Source organism: Onychostoma macrolepis, chromosome 01 (assembly GCF_012432095.1).
Source record: "Onychostoma macrolepis isolate SWU-2019 chromosome 01, ASM1243209v1, whole genome shotgun sequence".
In the NCBI taxonomy this organism is placed as follows: domain Eukaryota; kingdom Metazoa; phylum Chordata; class Actinopteri; order Cypriniformes; family Cyprinidae; genus Onychostoma; species Onychostoma macrolepis.
The window spans coordinates 44,062,844-44,080,005 of NC_081155.1; the positions used below are offsets into that span (position 1 = coordinate 44,062,844).

At 36.0% G+C, this 17,162-nt stretch overlaps 1 protein-coding gene across 1 annotated transcript in view; it reads right to left on the minus strand.

Moving 5' to 3' along the window:
* Nucleotides 1-16,603, minus strand: part of gpc6a (glypican 6a) — a 228,894-nt gene extending 212,291 nt beyond the window's left edge. Inside the window, exon 1 of the mRNA XM_058789995.1 lies at nt 16,124-16,603. Coding sequence (XP_058645978.1) covers nt 16,124-16,280 — 157 coding nt within the window. The 5' untranslated portion in view covers nt 16,281-16,603. The remainder of the gene's footprint in view (nt 1-16,123) is intronic.
* Nucleotides 16,604-17,162: the final 559 nt, after the last annotated feature.

Below are 17,162 nucleotides of genomic sequence, written 5' to 3' on the forward strand. Positions count from 1 at the left end.
AAGGCTGTTTCATAAAACAAGTTTACCAAATAAGCCAGGTTTATTTCAGTTAGTCTGACTTATCGTCAGTTGATTTGGTTCAAAATTAGTCAGGCTAACTGAAATAAGCCTGGCTTATTTGGTAAACTTGTTTTACGAAACAGCCCCCTGAGCTTTTGCTTGTGTGTTTTCATATTTAGAGCAACATGTAAATTCATTATAAGTCATTTTAAAAAAATAAATGGAATTTTTTGTACTCTGTATGTTTCTGTATTAAATTTTATTTTACATTAAATAATGAAGGCAAAAGGTTGATTAAAATCATGTTTTGGTTTTATGATATTTCTGTGCAAATATGCTGCACATTCATTTCAAATGCAGCCACATGATTCCTTCAATATTTTGAATAATGAAAATATTAGAGTAAATTTATAGTAAATAACAGTAAAATTATATACTATGTCAACTTTACACACTGCAATACTTTTATTAGACATTACTGTTCAAAACTGTGGGGTTGGTAAGATTTTTTTACAAGTTTTTGAAAAACGTCTCTTCTGCTCACCCAGGCTGAATTTTTTGATAAAAAATAAAATTTAAAATAGCTGTTTTCTATGTGAATATATGTTAAAATGTAATTTATTCCTGTGATCAAAATCTGAATTTTCAGCATCATTACTCCAGTCTTCAGTGTCACATGATCCTTCAGAAATCATTTTTATTATTATTATTATTATTATCGATGTTAAAATAGTTTTGCTGCTGAATATTTTTGTGGAAATAGAATTAGAATAAAAATAGATTTTTTTTTTTTTTTTCACATTACAAATGTATTCACACCTACTTTTGATCAGTTTAAAGTGTCCTTGCATAATAAAAGCATTAATTTCTTTCACTGACCCTGAACTTTTAAATGGTAGAGTTAGTGACACTGTATGAAAGTCAAAGTATTATATAACAAAACACAAAAAAATGCTACAGGATCTCTTCACTTTTCTTCACCATGCACTTAATCAGCTGGTGATTTAAGGGCTTGGAAAGAATACCTATGTCTATCTTTATAATTAATTGCACTTTTTGTTTTCTATTATTTAAAGACCTTCATGCATTTGAAGTTTCCAGATCCTTTTGGAAGCCCCTATAAGAGCGTCCCATGGACTGACGGTGTTCAGCATCACGCTCTGTATCACACACACACATACTCACACAGGTGTGTTTGGAGGCCAGGCCTTACTGAGAGACTGACTGGCGTGTAATGTAGTGGCTGACAGCTGATTTGGCCGAGCAGAGGAGCACTAGAGGAGCAGCTCGCTATGAAGCAGCGCTCCGCTGTCAGTCCGTCTCGCTGCATCTCTCCATTGTTTTTCTGAGCCATCGCTGTCAGACTTGAAAACGCTCACAGGTTTCTCTGGATTTCTTCACAGACGCTCTACACTGTCAGCCACAGTCTTTAAGAGGCCCAGTCTTATTTTTAACCGTAGCATTGCTTTTGATAAAGCAGACGAGAATATAAAATAGATCGGGGAGAGTGTGTACTTCTTCACTTTTAACTTGTCTTGCCATGGAGAAGTGAGATGTAAAACTAATACACCTAATTATATGACGATCACTGTAATCAACTGAAATGACAAGCATTTAACATGCAATAAGAGAAATATGCAAAATGTAAATACCAATACCATTAATCATATCAGGTTGCCAGCAATCAACTGAAATGAGAGGCATTTAAAAGACAACAATAGAAATATGAAAAAATAAAAAATGATACACACACACACACACACACACACACATACACCAGGGTTATAGTTAACAAACTAAAACAATTAAAAATGTTATTTACAATAAAATATGCATTAACTGGAATAAAATCAAATAAAACATTAAAAAAAAAACTATAATAGTAACTCAGTGGTTCAAAATCACTGATATACACATATGAATGAATCTATGAACATAAAAAAATATACTAATGCAGAATCCCATTACCAAGTACTATTATTTTGCAGCACATTATTAATAAACAAACAAACAAACAAAAAACAAATAAATAAAATATGAAAAATATACAAATAATAGTGTTTCAATGATAAAAATGTAAAATAAATATATAAACATAAATTAGAAAAATATTAATGCACAATAAATGAATATGTATGAATGAATGAATATAATGATTTTGTCAAAATTGTGTCATTATTAATTAATTTACCAAATAAGTGGCATAGTTTTACATAATAGCATTATATAATTAGGTGAAGTAAACATCAGATATGCTTTGCCACAAGCTGCAACTGTAGGAACTACTCTAACTATGGTGATGCAGATCTTCTTCCAAGATGATATTCCTTGGAGCATCCACGTTGTTGGAAGATACTAGATACCTAGATAGATTTGTTTTGACAAGCCCACTCATTAATGCCTACTGCCAAGTAGAAAATTATTTTTTTCTTCTTTTTTTTTTTTCTTTTTCATATGTGCATGTGCATCTCTCATGTAACAGGCTCTTTCTCTATCAAGGGTGTATTTTTAGGATCTTTTTTGTGCCAGGTAAATGCTACTAAATATCACAAACCTTTCAGCTTGGCAAAGTACAGTTTCAAAGTTCAACACTGCAGACAACCAATTCTGAATAAAAATTAAACAATAAGTGATTCACTGCAGGCCAGCATCATTAAAGGAGGCACACGGGTCGGCTAAGGTGAGACTTCCATAAATTCCCCAAAAATGTGAGTTGGCAAGATTGTGCAGCAAAGCGGCTATAAAACGTAGCTTGAACAAATCTGCATTTAAAAGCCAAGTAGCACATGCTTTAGATGGCATAGCTGCACTTTAAACCCATTTGATTAATGTGATGCTCTGTGTTCAGAAATTAAACCGGCCTTTATCAAAAACTCACCAACACTATAGACTTTTTTAATACCAAGCATATAGCCAAGTGTGACGTGTTCCTGGGTCAACATCTTTGTTGACCCTGGAACAGCATTGCGATTAACCAATCAGATTTCAAGAACCAGTTTATAATTTTTGTAAAGTTTAGGATTACAATCAGTGTTTGGTGCCTGTACATCAGTGTAATTCATCTATCAGTTCCTCTGATTTTAGGGATTACTCATGGGTAAGGTTCGGTGTAGGAATATGGTTAAGATTATATTTTTGGATTAAAATGTTGTTCCAGGGTCAACAAAATATGTTGACCCAGGAACACGTCGCACTCGGCAATATCAGGACGTGCAAGCATATAGATAGATAGATAGATAGATAGATAGATATATTAGTTTGTTAGTTACTTACTTACTTATTTATGTCTTACTATGTTATATGCCTTAAAGAAAAAGTAAAAGCACACTGTCTTAAGAAGCACATAAGTTCTAAAGGTTTGTTTAAATCCCTTAAGTTCTACTACAAGTAATAATGATGCTCGGCTTGATCTGAAAGTCTTCCTTGACATAAGCTGTTTCAAAGAACATCCCGTTTAACAAAGTCAGGCTGCTGAAAAACAAACACGCAGAAGAAAACCAGAAAGTTTGGAGAAAAAAAAACTATATAGCAGCACCACCACAACAACAACAACAGTCCCAAATGATGCTGACAGTGACTACAAGCCCTGCAAGCAGCGCTAGAATAATGTAGTGTTGGTTTTCTTGCTGCTCCGGGGGAGACGGCGAGGCAAGAAAGCAACGCTATCAGCATCTCACGACTGACAGGGAAAACAAAGCGTCGGGTTTTCACCTCGCCCACGCTTCCAAACACCTTATGTCTGAGCTACAACTTCCTGTAGCAGTCAATTTCCACAGTATTAATGCCTTCATTACTTCCTGTGCATCTGAGCGCTCTCCAGGGCGCCGTTCGGCTCGCCTCTTTAATGCAACTCACCTTCCAAGCGCTATTAATCAAATACAGCCGTTCTGTGGTGAAAAAGCTGTCCAAATAATTAACTTATGTAAATTGACTTTTGGTGAGCTTTGGCCATTTAATAAAAACATGTCTTTGAGCTTTATTAATGTTGAATTTATTAATGCTGGTGTGATGGAGCATCCTCTGAAGGGATAAACATCACCAACACCATCTAATCCGGATCTGTGTGTACAGCACCTGATGCGCTCCTGTTAGTATTCCTAATTAGCAGTAATTAAGTGATTTCTACAGCCTCTCTCCTCTGGGGCGGCAGCTCGTTTGCGGCATATTTATGCTCGGATTATTTGGGAGACGTAAAGAAAAACCAATTACGCTTGTCGTGGTTCACGGTGAATCTGAATTGAAGTTTATTACCGTCTCAAATGTCAGATATTTGCACATGCGCTCACTTGAAATCATTATTTTTTCCAAAAATGACAATGTTTGGAGAAAAAGGTAAAGTGAATTGCACATTAAGCAACTCTGACATCATTAGCATTATTTTAAAAGAAATTAATATTTTTATTCATCAAGGATGCATTAAATTGGTCAAAAGTGATGGTAAAGACCTTTATAATGTTGCAAAATATTTATGTTTGAAATAAATGCTGTTCTTTTGAACTTTATAATAATTTAATAATCCTGAAAAATAAGATGCATCTCAGTTTCCACAAAACATACTGGGCAACACAACTGTTTTCAACACTGATAATAATCAAAACATTTTCGTAAGCAGCAAATCAGCATATTAGAATGATTTCTGAAGGATCATGTAACACTGAAGGCTGGAGTAATGATGCTGAAAAAAAAAAAACTTTGATCACAGCAATAAATTAAATTTTAACAGATATTCACATAGAAAACTTTTATTTTAAACTGTAATACAACCTGAATTCGGAAATGTTGGGACGTTTTTTAAATTTGAAAAAAAAATGAAAACTAAAATTTCAAATCACATGAGCAAATATTTTATTCACAATAGAACATAGATAACATAAATGTTTAAACTGAGAAATTGTACAATTGTATGCATAAAATGAGCTTATTTCAAATTTGATGCCTGCTACAGGTCTAAAAAAATTTGGCACGGGGGCAACAAAGGGCTCAAAAAGCAAGAAAGTTTCAAAAGATTCAGCTGGGAGAACATCTAGCAACTAATTAAGTTAATTGACATCAGGTCTGTAACATGATTAGCTATAAAAGGGATGTCTTAGAGAGGCAGAGTCTCTCAGAAGTAAAGATGGGCAGAGGCTCTCCAGTCTGTGAAAGAGTGCATAAAAAGATTTTGGAATACTTTAAAAACAACGTTCCTCAATGTCAAATTGCAAAGGCTTTGCAAATCTCATCATCTACAGTGCATAACATCATCAAAAGATTTAGAGAAACTGGAGACATCTCTGTGCGTAAGGGACAAGGCCGAAGACCTTTGTTGGATTCCCGTGGTCTCCGGGCCCTCAGACGACACTGCATCACTCACCGGCATGATTCTGTCATTGACATTACTAAATGGGCCCAGGAATACTTCCAGAAACCACTGTCAGTAGACACAATCCACTGTGACATCTGCAGATGCCAACTAAAGCTCTATCATGCAAAATGGAAGCCATATGTGAACATGGTCCAGAAGCGCCGTCGTGTCCTGTGGGCCAAGGCTCATTTAAAATGGACTGTTTCAAAGTGGAAAAGTGTTCTATGGTCAGATAAGTCCAAATTTGACATTCTTGTTGGAAATCACGGACGCCATGTCCTCCGGGCTAAAGAGGAGAGAGACCTTCCAGCGTGTCATCAGCGTTCAGTTCAAAAGCCAGCATCTCTGATGGTATGGGGGTGCATAAGTGCATACAGTACGGGCAGCTTGCATGTTTTGGAAGGCACTATGAATGCTGAAAGGTATATAAAGGTTTCAGAGCAACATACGCTCCCCTCCAGACGACGTCTATTTCAGGGAAGTTCTTGTGTATTTCAGCAGGACAATGCAAAACCACATACTGCAGCTATTACAACAGCATGGCTTCGTAGTAGAAGAGTCCGGATGCTGAATTGACATGCCTGCAGTCCAGATCTTTCACCTATAGAGAACATTTTGTGCATCATTAAATGAAAAATACGTCAAAGACGACCACAAACTCTTCAGAAGCTGAAAACCTATATCAGGCAAGAATGGCACCAAAGTCCAACATCACAACTCCAGAAACTCATAACATCGATGCCCAGACATCTTCAAACTGTTTTGAAAAGAAGAGGAGATGCTACACCATGGTAAACATGCCCCCATACCAACTATTTTGAGACCTGTAGCAGGCATCAAATTTGAAATGAGCTAATTTTGTGCATAAAATTGTAAAACTTCTCAGTTTAAACATGCTATGTTACCTATGTTCTATTGTGAATAAAATATTGGCTCATGTGATTTGAAATTCTTTTAGTTTTCATTTTTTTCACATTTAAAAAACATCCCAACATTTCCGAAATTCGGGTTGTAATTGTTCACAATTTTTACTGTATTTTTGATCAAATATATGCAGCCTTGGTGAGCAGAAGAGATATTTATTTCAAAATACCAACCCCAACACCAATACTAATACCAGGAAACTCTTGAACAGCAGCATAAGTGCTAGCAACAATTACTAGCCAACATATAGCACTTACAAGCACAACTTACTATTAAGTAATGGTAACAGTAATAGCCAACGTAACATAATTACTAGGCAACTCTTTCATTTGCTTAATTGCCAAAGCCAATTTTAGAAGCATGTGGCATTTACAGATGTGTGAGTACATTTTTGACCTTTAGATGAGTGATAATAATCACGTCTGTAACTTAGTGAACAACATAAACAGCCTTTTGATAGAAACACATTAATCTATAAATAATATTCTCTTTCTGTGAACATCACTGGAGGCTCTTGTAGGAGGATTTCCCAGAAGTCCGTACATCAAGCAACTGCCAGACTAGAGTTTTCTGCCATATTATATACAGGCCCTGAGCTAATATTAGATTTCTCTATTACCACTGATGATGAAAAGGAAAAATCAAATGAAATCAAATGAAAACATATAGATGTTGGACTGTATTGTATTCTTATTCCTATAATGAACTGTGGAGGCCTTAAAGGGACAGTTGGGGATGCAAATGATCTTGCTGTCATCATTTATTCACACTCACTCATGAAAACCTGTATGACTTAAAAAAAAAAAAAAAAAATTGGATTGTAATGGCTCAGATTTTTTTTTTTTTTTTTTAAATCACAGAAAAGGCACAATTGCTTTGTTTCTTAACATCTTTACATTTCAACCAATGTTTTGTCATTTGCCAAGGTTTAATGTTATTCTTTTGCATATATAATCATACAAATATTGCTCTGATCTATTGAAGCAACGCTCTGTGTCCTCACCTGCTGCTGATGACATATTGAACGACAGCATAATTCATTCTTCTCACATACATTAGCATATTTTCCTTCAAGTTCTCTCTTTGTACCTCTGTTCACCTCCTAACTGGCACGATGTTGGCGAAGTGCTCTGTGTTTGTGCAGGTCTGTGTTCCATAATGAATGCAAATGGATGTCGTTCAATACGCCGGCACTGGACAAACAGGCTGTGTGCATACGCGACACTGATCAAAGCCTTTCACTCCAGCTCCTGACATTTAGAGGCCAAGATTTTCATTAAGCAGAGTGATTAGACGACAGGCAGAGACACAAAGAGAGACAGAAGTGAGGAGAGAAGCAGAGAGAAGGGAACAGACAGCTGGGATCAGCAGCGCTGCCCTACACACAGGTGGATGCGATATTAAACACGGAGCCGTGTCCAAGATCTTGCTGAACATGCCAGAAACGCCTATGATATGACAGAGGAACCTGCCTCCAGCAAAATCAGTCTATTTAGTATCTGTCAACCTGTCTTGAGCATTAATAAAGTAGTGGCAGTGGTAGATGTGGGCGGTTCAGTCAACATCTCATATGTCATAGCACAAGTAATTATAAAATTACCCAGCGCTGGGTAAAATATGGACAAACCCAATGATTGGGTTGTTTTCAACCAACAGTTGGGTTAAATGTTAAATGTTTAACCCAACCTTCTGGGCAGTAACCCAACCGCTGGGTCAAAACAACCCAATCACTGGGTTTGTCCATATTTTACCCAGAGCTGGGTTGTATTTAACTTGTGTATATTTCACAACATAGTTAACTTTTTCTGGAAATATAATGACAACGTGGTATAGACATCACATGACTGTGTGAAAATGCTTGTTTTATTTTAGAAAACTGAGTGAAATATATAATTTTAATTTGATAACACAACCCTGCATCGTGCATGCCGAGTTAAAAAATACCAGTAAAACTTTCCATCGTGTACAGCCCCCATTCCCCCCCAACCCACAAAAAAAAATAATAATACTCAGAAATTGCTAGTAAATTTCACAAATAATTATAAAGAAATAACTGAATTAAATGTGGAAATGTGATGTAAAACTAAACTAAAATTGTAGTTTCTTGTAAAACATGCTCCAATAATCTTAGTTTTATTTACAACTTAAAAATGGGTTGAGGATTAAACAAAATAGTGGTAACAGGCTCAAGTGAAGACAGAAATTGTTTTTGTGGCAGTTTTTCTTGTGATGAAGGGATGATATAAGATGTTTTAACCTTACAAGTAAAATCAAAAATGCTACAAAATGCATCATGTTTTGTGATAAAGTGTGATGTGCTCAAGCAAAGCAGACACTATTTTTGGAATCAGCACCACAAAGGTGGTGAACTTGATGAACACACACACACATACAAAAAAAAAAAAAAAGATTATTTATAACTAAAAAGATTGTTTATAACACTGTTTAACTAGTGAGTAAAAAAAAAAAAAAAAAAACACACAAAACTGATCAAAGTGATACTTATGACACCCAAAGCTGTGGTGTTTCTTAGCAACCAAAAACAATTCATATTGTGCCAAACAACACAAAATTAATACATTGTTGCTCCTTTTTCACTTTGTTTTTGGACATTTTTTCATGTTTCTCCTGCACTTCAAATGACGTACAGAAGTCCTGGACACTAAATAAATACCATGGTATCAACGATTCAACAAAACCCCTACCTGTCATAACTAAACTGGTGATCTTGAGTTAACCAGCACAAATAAACTGCTAAACACTGCTAAACTTCTAAAATCCTTGATGGTAGTTAAAACCAGCAGCAATGGTCATGATTTGATTCCTGTATTGCAACTGTACAAGACAGGCAAAAGCTGTTTCATGATTTCAAGATAGTAGAAAATAAATATAAAGAGAGAAAATTGTTAGAAATGTTGTCATTTATATTAATATGCAAAACAAATGGATAGATAAATAAGTAAGGTAAGACTAATAACAATTCAGTATGCAAATAAATGCAAGAAAGAAGACCAATCACAATTCAGTATGCAAATGCATCACACAACATCATCAGTAAATTATGAGCATATTATGAACTTATTTTATCAAACTTATTTTAGAAGTTTTTAAAATGTTTGAATTAATGTTCCTCAACATCTAAAACCCTTTTTTATTTTTAATATTTAAAGAACTTTTCTGGGTTATGCAAATGTTAGAGGAACATTCAATTTCATCAGTTTGAAAATGTTATGAGAATGTTACATTTGAATGTTCACTCAAAACTTAAAGCATGTTTTATATATTAAAATAACTTTTCCTGGTTATGCGAACGTTAGAGGAACATTACATTTTAGCATTTTGAAACAGTTATGAAAATGTAATTTCTAAGAATGTGCAAATAATATCATTGTTCTAAGAATGTTTCCTCTCAGCTTTAGGAGAACATATATCAGATATTAATAATGTTATAGGAATGTTCCATAAACATTATTTTGCCTTAACATTTGCATACAAACATTAGTAAAAGTTATGGGAATGTTCCCTTTTATCTCTGAATGAGAATGTAGAAAAGTAATGCAAAAAAAAAAAAAAAAACTACCTGGTCTCATGGCATAAACGTACTTTGGGGCACTTTTTAGCCAGATGCGAAATACGTACCAATAAGTACATATCACTGCGGTGAACACTAGAGGCAGTAAAACTCTTTTCACACAAATTTACAGAGTTTTGATTAATAAAGCATAATTTTCGCACAATTACTTGAAGAATATCATGTTATGATTTCAAAACAATATTAATATGCTGGGAGATTTGAAAACTGATTATTTTGAACGTTAGCATCACACATATCCAGCTTCAGATCAATGGGTTTTCATAGATGATAAGTTTGTTCGGTAGCTCACGGAGTACGGAGACGTACTTGAGAACTGAGGAGCTCTGGTTCGAATCTCGTGTAACTACGGGACAAAACAGTTCAAATCTGCAAATCAGGAAGTTCAAATAGCATGGTTGCATCAACAAATCCATTTTTATATCAGTTTTGCATTTGTCAACACTATCAGGGCATATTTCCACAGAGCATTAATTTTTAGCGACGGTCCCCGGATATTTGAATTCATGCAATGAATTTGAATGAAGCAACATAATAAAAACACAGCAATACGTACCTATATCAACGTAATAAAACGTGGCAGGATTTACGCATTGAACCCGTGTTTTAGCGCCACTCAGTGGACATTTCTCTTTGAGACTGCGGCAAAACGTGCAGTAAGGTACGTAAAAACGGTCTCGCTAAAAAGTGACCCCAGGTAGGCCTACATTTATTGAAAAAAAAAAAATGAAGATGAATTCAAATTAAGAAATGAACAGAGACAATATGAGGCAAATCCTGTTGATTTGAAATGTCTATTTGTGATGAAGCTGGTGTAACGCTATGTAACACTTCCCAGATGACCTCTGTGTTGTCAGGCAGCGATTTACCCGTTGAACGCTCACCACACAAACAACAGCCCGTTGAGAGCCCAAATGAGCTCATGAGAGGAGCAACAATCAGACATGTGTGATTAATCAACCGAATGATTTATCTGAGGACAAAGCCTTATTTTACCAGTATGTGTGTGTGTGTGTGTGTGTGTGTGTGTGTGTTTTCCAGCGCTGTTTCCCAATACATCATGTAGCTTAAATGTTTGTTCTTTGACTCTCTTTGGGTTTGTCTGTTTGGTTTTGGCCGGAGTTGGGAAATCTAATCTCATGATTTGGGAATTGTATGATCCGTGTTTTGTGGAATGTTCTCACACACCCATGAGCCTGATGTGACATTGATATAGTGTAGAGCGGGGAGTGATTTAACTTATTTTGTTTGAATCTCTGTGTTTAGTTTGCTCTAAGTGTCTCAAACTTTGATATAATATTCCCACACGTGTCTGCTTCAAATTAAGCGTGCTCTGAAATCAACAACTTACCCTAAAACTGTGTAAATGCACGTCAAGTACAACTAATGCTGTTGGTTTTTGTTTTATAAATCTAGATTTTGAACAGCAAAGGTCGATGCTCATGTTTGGGTGATTTCACTTCTGTAGCTCATGTCTGAATGTTAATGTAACTGCATACACAACCAGTATCAATGGCTGGATGATAGAAATGATTCTATCGCTTACATCACACTAAAAACTGCGTAAATGTCATTGCATTACATAATAAAATAATTACACCAAACATCATCTCTGCAGACAAAATATCATAAGTTACTGCTTTTCTTAGATATCATTTCATCTTTTCTAACTGAAAACTGTTTAAAAGTCTCCAACCCTATCAAAGCTGGTTTAGTTGATCGACCACATTCAAGTGCCGAAACCCCCTCTAAATTAGACCAGCTTACAAAAGGGGCTTTCACACAGGACGGACATTTCCATAGTTCCTGTTCCGCATGCATTTGGCCAATCAGTACGTCACTGGTAGTTCCTTGAACTGTTTTAGACCCTACTATGAAGTAGGAGCTAATTTAGTTCCCTGCAAATGGAGTTCCAGGGCAAATACGCCAAAAAGCATGTACTACTGTCAATAGTTCTTAAGAATTATGAAAAGGTTCCTCCGGTGCAGAAGCCCCTCTTCAGAGCAGGGTCTGAAAGCCATGTAAAAATAAAGAAGTTGGAAATTGGTTCTCTAGGAACCACCCTGCTGGCTAGTTTCTAGAACGGAGTTCCCAGAACTACACGGTGCGAAAGTCCCTACATTTTTGCTCAATATGTTGGAATCAGCTGGTGTTGTTTCGCTAACGTTCCCTTTAAGTTATGGAGGTTTTTTTGTTTTTTTTTGTATTTAAAAAATGTTTTGAAAAATGTGAATTTAAAGACAACATTAAAGGAACGTTCCAATTCATTATTTTCAAAATATGGGAATGTTACTTTTGTATGATTTCTAAACCATCTGATACTAAAACTAAAACATTAGACGAACATCCAACTAAACGGTCTTAAAAAACTTTCCATGTATGATGTATAAATACTGTTTTTGTGCTAACATTTTGAGAAAGTTATTTAAGACTGCATAACTTTGAACGAACGGTCTATTAATGGTACTGGAAGAATGTTTGTTCATAACCTTATGTTAACCATCTAAATTAGACCAGCTGACACATCTTGCTGCTCAGCTGAGACCAACAGACCACCTTTGACTTTTTTTATGCAGGATGTTTTGTCCAATCATGAGTCATTTTTTGTCAGTGTATTTTGCTCAATGATATTTAGTGCATGTATGAAATCAGTTCTCTTCAAATTCATCACATTAACTATAAACAAAAGTGCATCAGCTGTTTTTCAATCAAACAAAATGCACTTGCTTTGGAATATTGCGTTATATTTACATTTAAACAAATGTTGCAATTGTAGTTTTTGTCTTTTTTTTCCTTCATTTTTGAGCTATTTATATAATGATTTACTATATGTGATTGCAGTTTGCATGGATATCATCTGTAAATAAAAGCTGATATGGTCTATAAGATTGAGACATCTTCAACTTATCTAAGTACAACATCCAACTGCATGCTAAAATATGCATGTTTTACAGTTAAACACACAAATGAAGCCCAATATAAGCTCAATAACATCTTTCTGTGAATGTAACATAATAATTTCATCTTTTCAAGCTGAAACTGGTTAAATCAGTCTTCCAGTCTAGCTAAGCTGTTCAGCTGGTTTAGTTGATCAGTCGCACGGTCTCCAAGCCTGGCATGTGCCAAAAACCCCTCAGCTTAAGCTTAGTGGTCAAACCTGGTTTGAGCAGGACGTTTTGTCCAATCAGGAGTCATTTTTGCTCAATGGTTTTTGGTGCATGTATGAAGTCAGTTCTCCTCATGTTCGTCACATTCATTGCATGAGCTGTTTTTCACTCAAATAACATACACTTGCTTTGGTATTTCGTATCTAATGCAATGGCATTCAGACATCAGTGTCAAAAAAAACTTTTTTGTTTGGCTTTATATCCAACCCAAAATTGTCTGTTCTTTTAAATTGTATAAACTCCATTAAAGTCTGGATGGCAAATCATTATCTACAGTTAAATCCTGAAAAAACTGAAGTACTTATCTCAGCTCCTGTTGGTGTTCTTCCAAAAGTGATGGAAAGTCTTGGTTCTTTATCACATTCTGTTAAATCTACCATTCGTAATTTAGGTGTTCATATGGGGCAAGCCTTCAGTCTTGATCAGCATGTGAATTATTTGGTTCGAAATTGTTTTTATCAGTTGAGAAACATCGCAAAATTGAGGCCAGTTGTGTCTACAGCGGAGCTGGAAATGATTATACATGCATTTATTTCCTCCTGCCTTGATTACTGCAACTCTCTTTTTACCTGTCTTAGTAATTCAACACTCAAACGTTTACAAGTGGTTCAAAATTCTGCTGCTAAACTCTTAACTAAGTCATCAAAGAGATCTCACGTAACCCCAATTTTAATTTATTTACATTGGCTTCCTGTCAAATTTAGAATTCATTTTAAAATTCTTGTCATGGTGTTTAGAGCGTTGAATGGTCAAGCCCCTGTGTATATACATGAGATGTTGAAACCCTATAACTCTAGTAGGAATCTGAGATCTTCAAATCAGTTCCTGCTAGTTGTTCCACGGTCTAGATTAAAGACAAAAGGAGACTGTGCATTTGAAGTAGTTGCTCCCAAGTTGTGGAATGCTCTTCCTCGGGAACTGAGATCTTTGGACTCAGTGGACATTTTTAAAAAGCAGCTGAAAACTCACTTGTTTAAACTTGCTTTTGTCTAATTTTTAAATTGTCATGTCTTTTATTTCTTCATTGTATACTGTTGTTGTACAGCACTTTGTGACACTTGCGCTTGAAAGGTGCTATAGAAATAAATATTACTTACTTACTAACCTACACTGTAAAAAAAAAAAAAAAAAAATTGTATATATATATTTATATTTATATATATATATTGAAGTTGCAAATAAAGATCACTGCAGTACAGTATGGTTTACACCTTTCTACTGTAACCCCATTCCTTTGCAATTATGTATGAACTATACTAGTAAATTTTAAGTGAAAACTGATTCGAATTGAACGCCACACACACACACACAGGTTCAACAGTTACTGCAGTCTCTGAATTAGCAAGTATCTTACAGCACCACAACTTCAGGTTACATACACAAGAAAACCCTACGGAATTTAAGGCCATTGCTTTTGTCAACACTAAACTGATTTGGATTTGAATTTGCATTGCATATGTATTCTAGCAAACACTATTGCATGCTATTATATTATGGCTCACTGATACAACAGCAGGAATACATATATACTGTACACAGACGTGCACCCTACATCAACAGCAGACCTTCACACTAGATGCTCACAGGGACTGAGCCCTTGGAGAACAACCATAAGACAACATGCTCACAGCTGAGACCACAGGGAAAAGACAAAATAATCTTATTTTAGAAATGCACAAAACACTGCTTGTACACACATCCCAAAGGTCCATTTCAGTGCTTCTAAGTCCCCAATATTCCGGCGTTCGTGTATTATTCACCACCAAACTTTTGCCAAAAACAATGTGCATGTTTACTTTATTTGAAAAGGACTTCACAAAAATCAAAACATCATCATCACAACCATGCAATATCCGGCTGCGCCTGCCATCAGAACGAGCAACAAATGTCATGTTAAGCCAAATGCATCTGTACTGTGGGATCAAACACATTATGACTGCATTATCTTATCCTTTCAAACAATCGCTTGTCTTCTGAATTATGTCCCTACCGCAGTAATCTGCTTTTACTGGGTGAAGCCCTCAAATGTGATTACTTCACAACAGATAACAAAGAGAAAAAAGCCTATCTATGCCACAGCATGGAGTATGAATTAAAGCTACACTATGGCCTTAAGGACTCCATAAATCCAATGTTAAACAGGGGCTCATCCTACTGAGTGAGTAGGGCCACCTACTGGGGCTGTTGATATTGCACAAGTGGGCTTTAATTGGAGGCAGAGCTGCACAACTCTTACAATGTGGGTAAAGAGTTTATGAGTTGCATCATAATACACAGATTTACTAACAACTGATCTTTTTTTTTTTTTTTGTGAGTGTCTGATGATGCAAAATTGTGTTTGTCTTGAGGTGAAAAGTTTGCATTAACTATGAAGTTGGCTGACGCTATATTACCTGTTTGTCTTTCTTTTTTGGTTTTAAGTAACATTTTCTGAAGAAAATCTTGGTTTAACTGATTTGGATATGTATTCATTTTACAAGATTTCTGCATGTGAACGTGCTGAATGTTTTACAAAAATTGAATAAATTGATCTCAAAATTATATTTACTTTTTAAGCTGAATGCAAATGTAGTTTGGCCTCAAAATTGCTCATTTTGAACTATGTATATGGATTTGCAATGACAGTCTAAATAATAATACAAAATTTAACTTTTTAAGTATATATGGGAAAGTCTGAGACTTTTTCAACTTCTCCAAGTCGTGCATACTCAAAGATGCATAGGTTTAACAATTAAGCAAACAAATTACGCTATGCTCGATATCTGTTCAATAACATGCATTTCTGTGAACGCAATTGCTAAATGACCTCACGCTGTCTATATATCCAGAGTACCATCCTCAATACTGAAGACAACTGTGGTGGGAAAAGTTTTCAAAGATCAAGTCACCAAATCCCCGAATTATTGAGCTCAGGTTTTCTCGTTCATTACATGTAAATCATCCGCAAATCAGCATTGATCAAGCTCATTAATGATCAATAGGACTTGAAGGCAAACCTTCTGCATGAGCACGAGCTGTTCTCAGCCAGAGTCTAACTGAAATGTAAGCAGAAATGCGCTTTTCGCCAGAGTTTGTGATGTGGCACCTCGTCCTCACCTGGTATCTCCTGATGTGGCACATTATGGAGACTGGAGCCTTTGGTCGTGAACGCCTGTCGCACATCGCTGCAGCTGCGCGATTTTACATCTCCTGCACATGACAGCGACAATAGCAGCGATAAAGAAGTGAAAACCACGACAGGTGTCTTCAACATCCCTCCTGTGCGCAAATCCAGCCGATGCGTAAAAGCGCAAAACCCGCAAGACGCGCTCAGCGCACCGGCGTCTCCAGCTGCAGGTGGACAAATGTTTCAATCATTCAATCGCTCATCAATGATCAATCAGGCTTTCTGTCGCATCCGGCTCATAGCAGAATTCTCCGACGGATCCGCTCAGAACGAACGCGCGTGTGATTAGAACAGCGAAACCTCCAGAATAGATCCGGAGCCGCGCGCTCTCAACTTCTGCTGTGTGTTTCTATCAGCGGGGAGAAAGTAGCAATCCCCTCTCTCTTTCTGCTCTCTCTGCGCGCTCTCTCTCTCTCACGCACACACACACACACACACACACATACACTAACACAGACAAACCGCACAACCCAGCGGTGAGTGTGAGAACATGGAAAAAAACACGGACTGGATTCGTTTTGCTTTAGGAGATGCTGAAGCAAAAACTAGAACAAATTTTAATGAAATAATATTAAATACTATAAAATAAAATAAAAAAATACTATAAATATACATTTAATCATTCTTTAGCAATTGTAATGATCTTTTTGTAATGTAAATGTAATGATTTAATGATATTTATTGATTTAAGCGTTTGCACTTAATTCATTTTATTTTCATTTTAATTAATTTTAAATTTAAATATGATATAACAGCAAAGAATAGGCTAATATATATACATTGTCAATCAGTTGCTTTTTCCAGCAGTTTTTTGTCGAGCGAAAGAAAGAAAGAAAGAAAGGTGTCTCCCTCTCTCGCAGATAAACCGCACAGCCCAGTGGCCAGTATCAGAACAGAGAAAACATGGACTGGATTCGTGAAGGCTCATGGAGTTTCTCCTCGGGGGTTCCTGGATCTGGACTCTCTGAG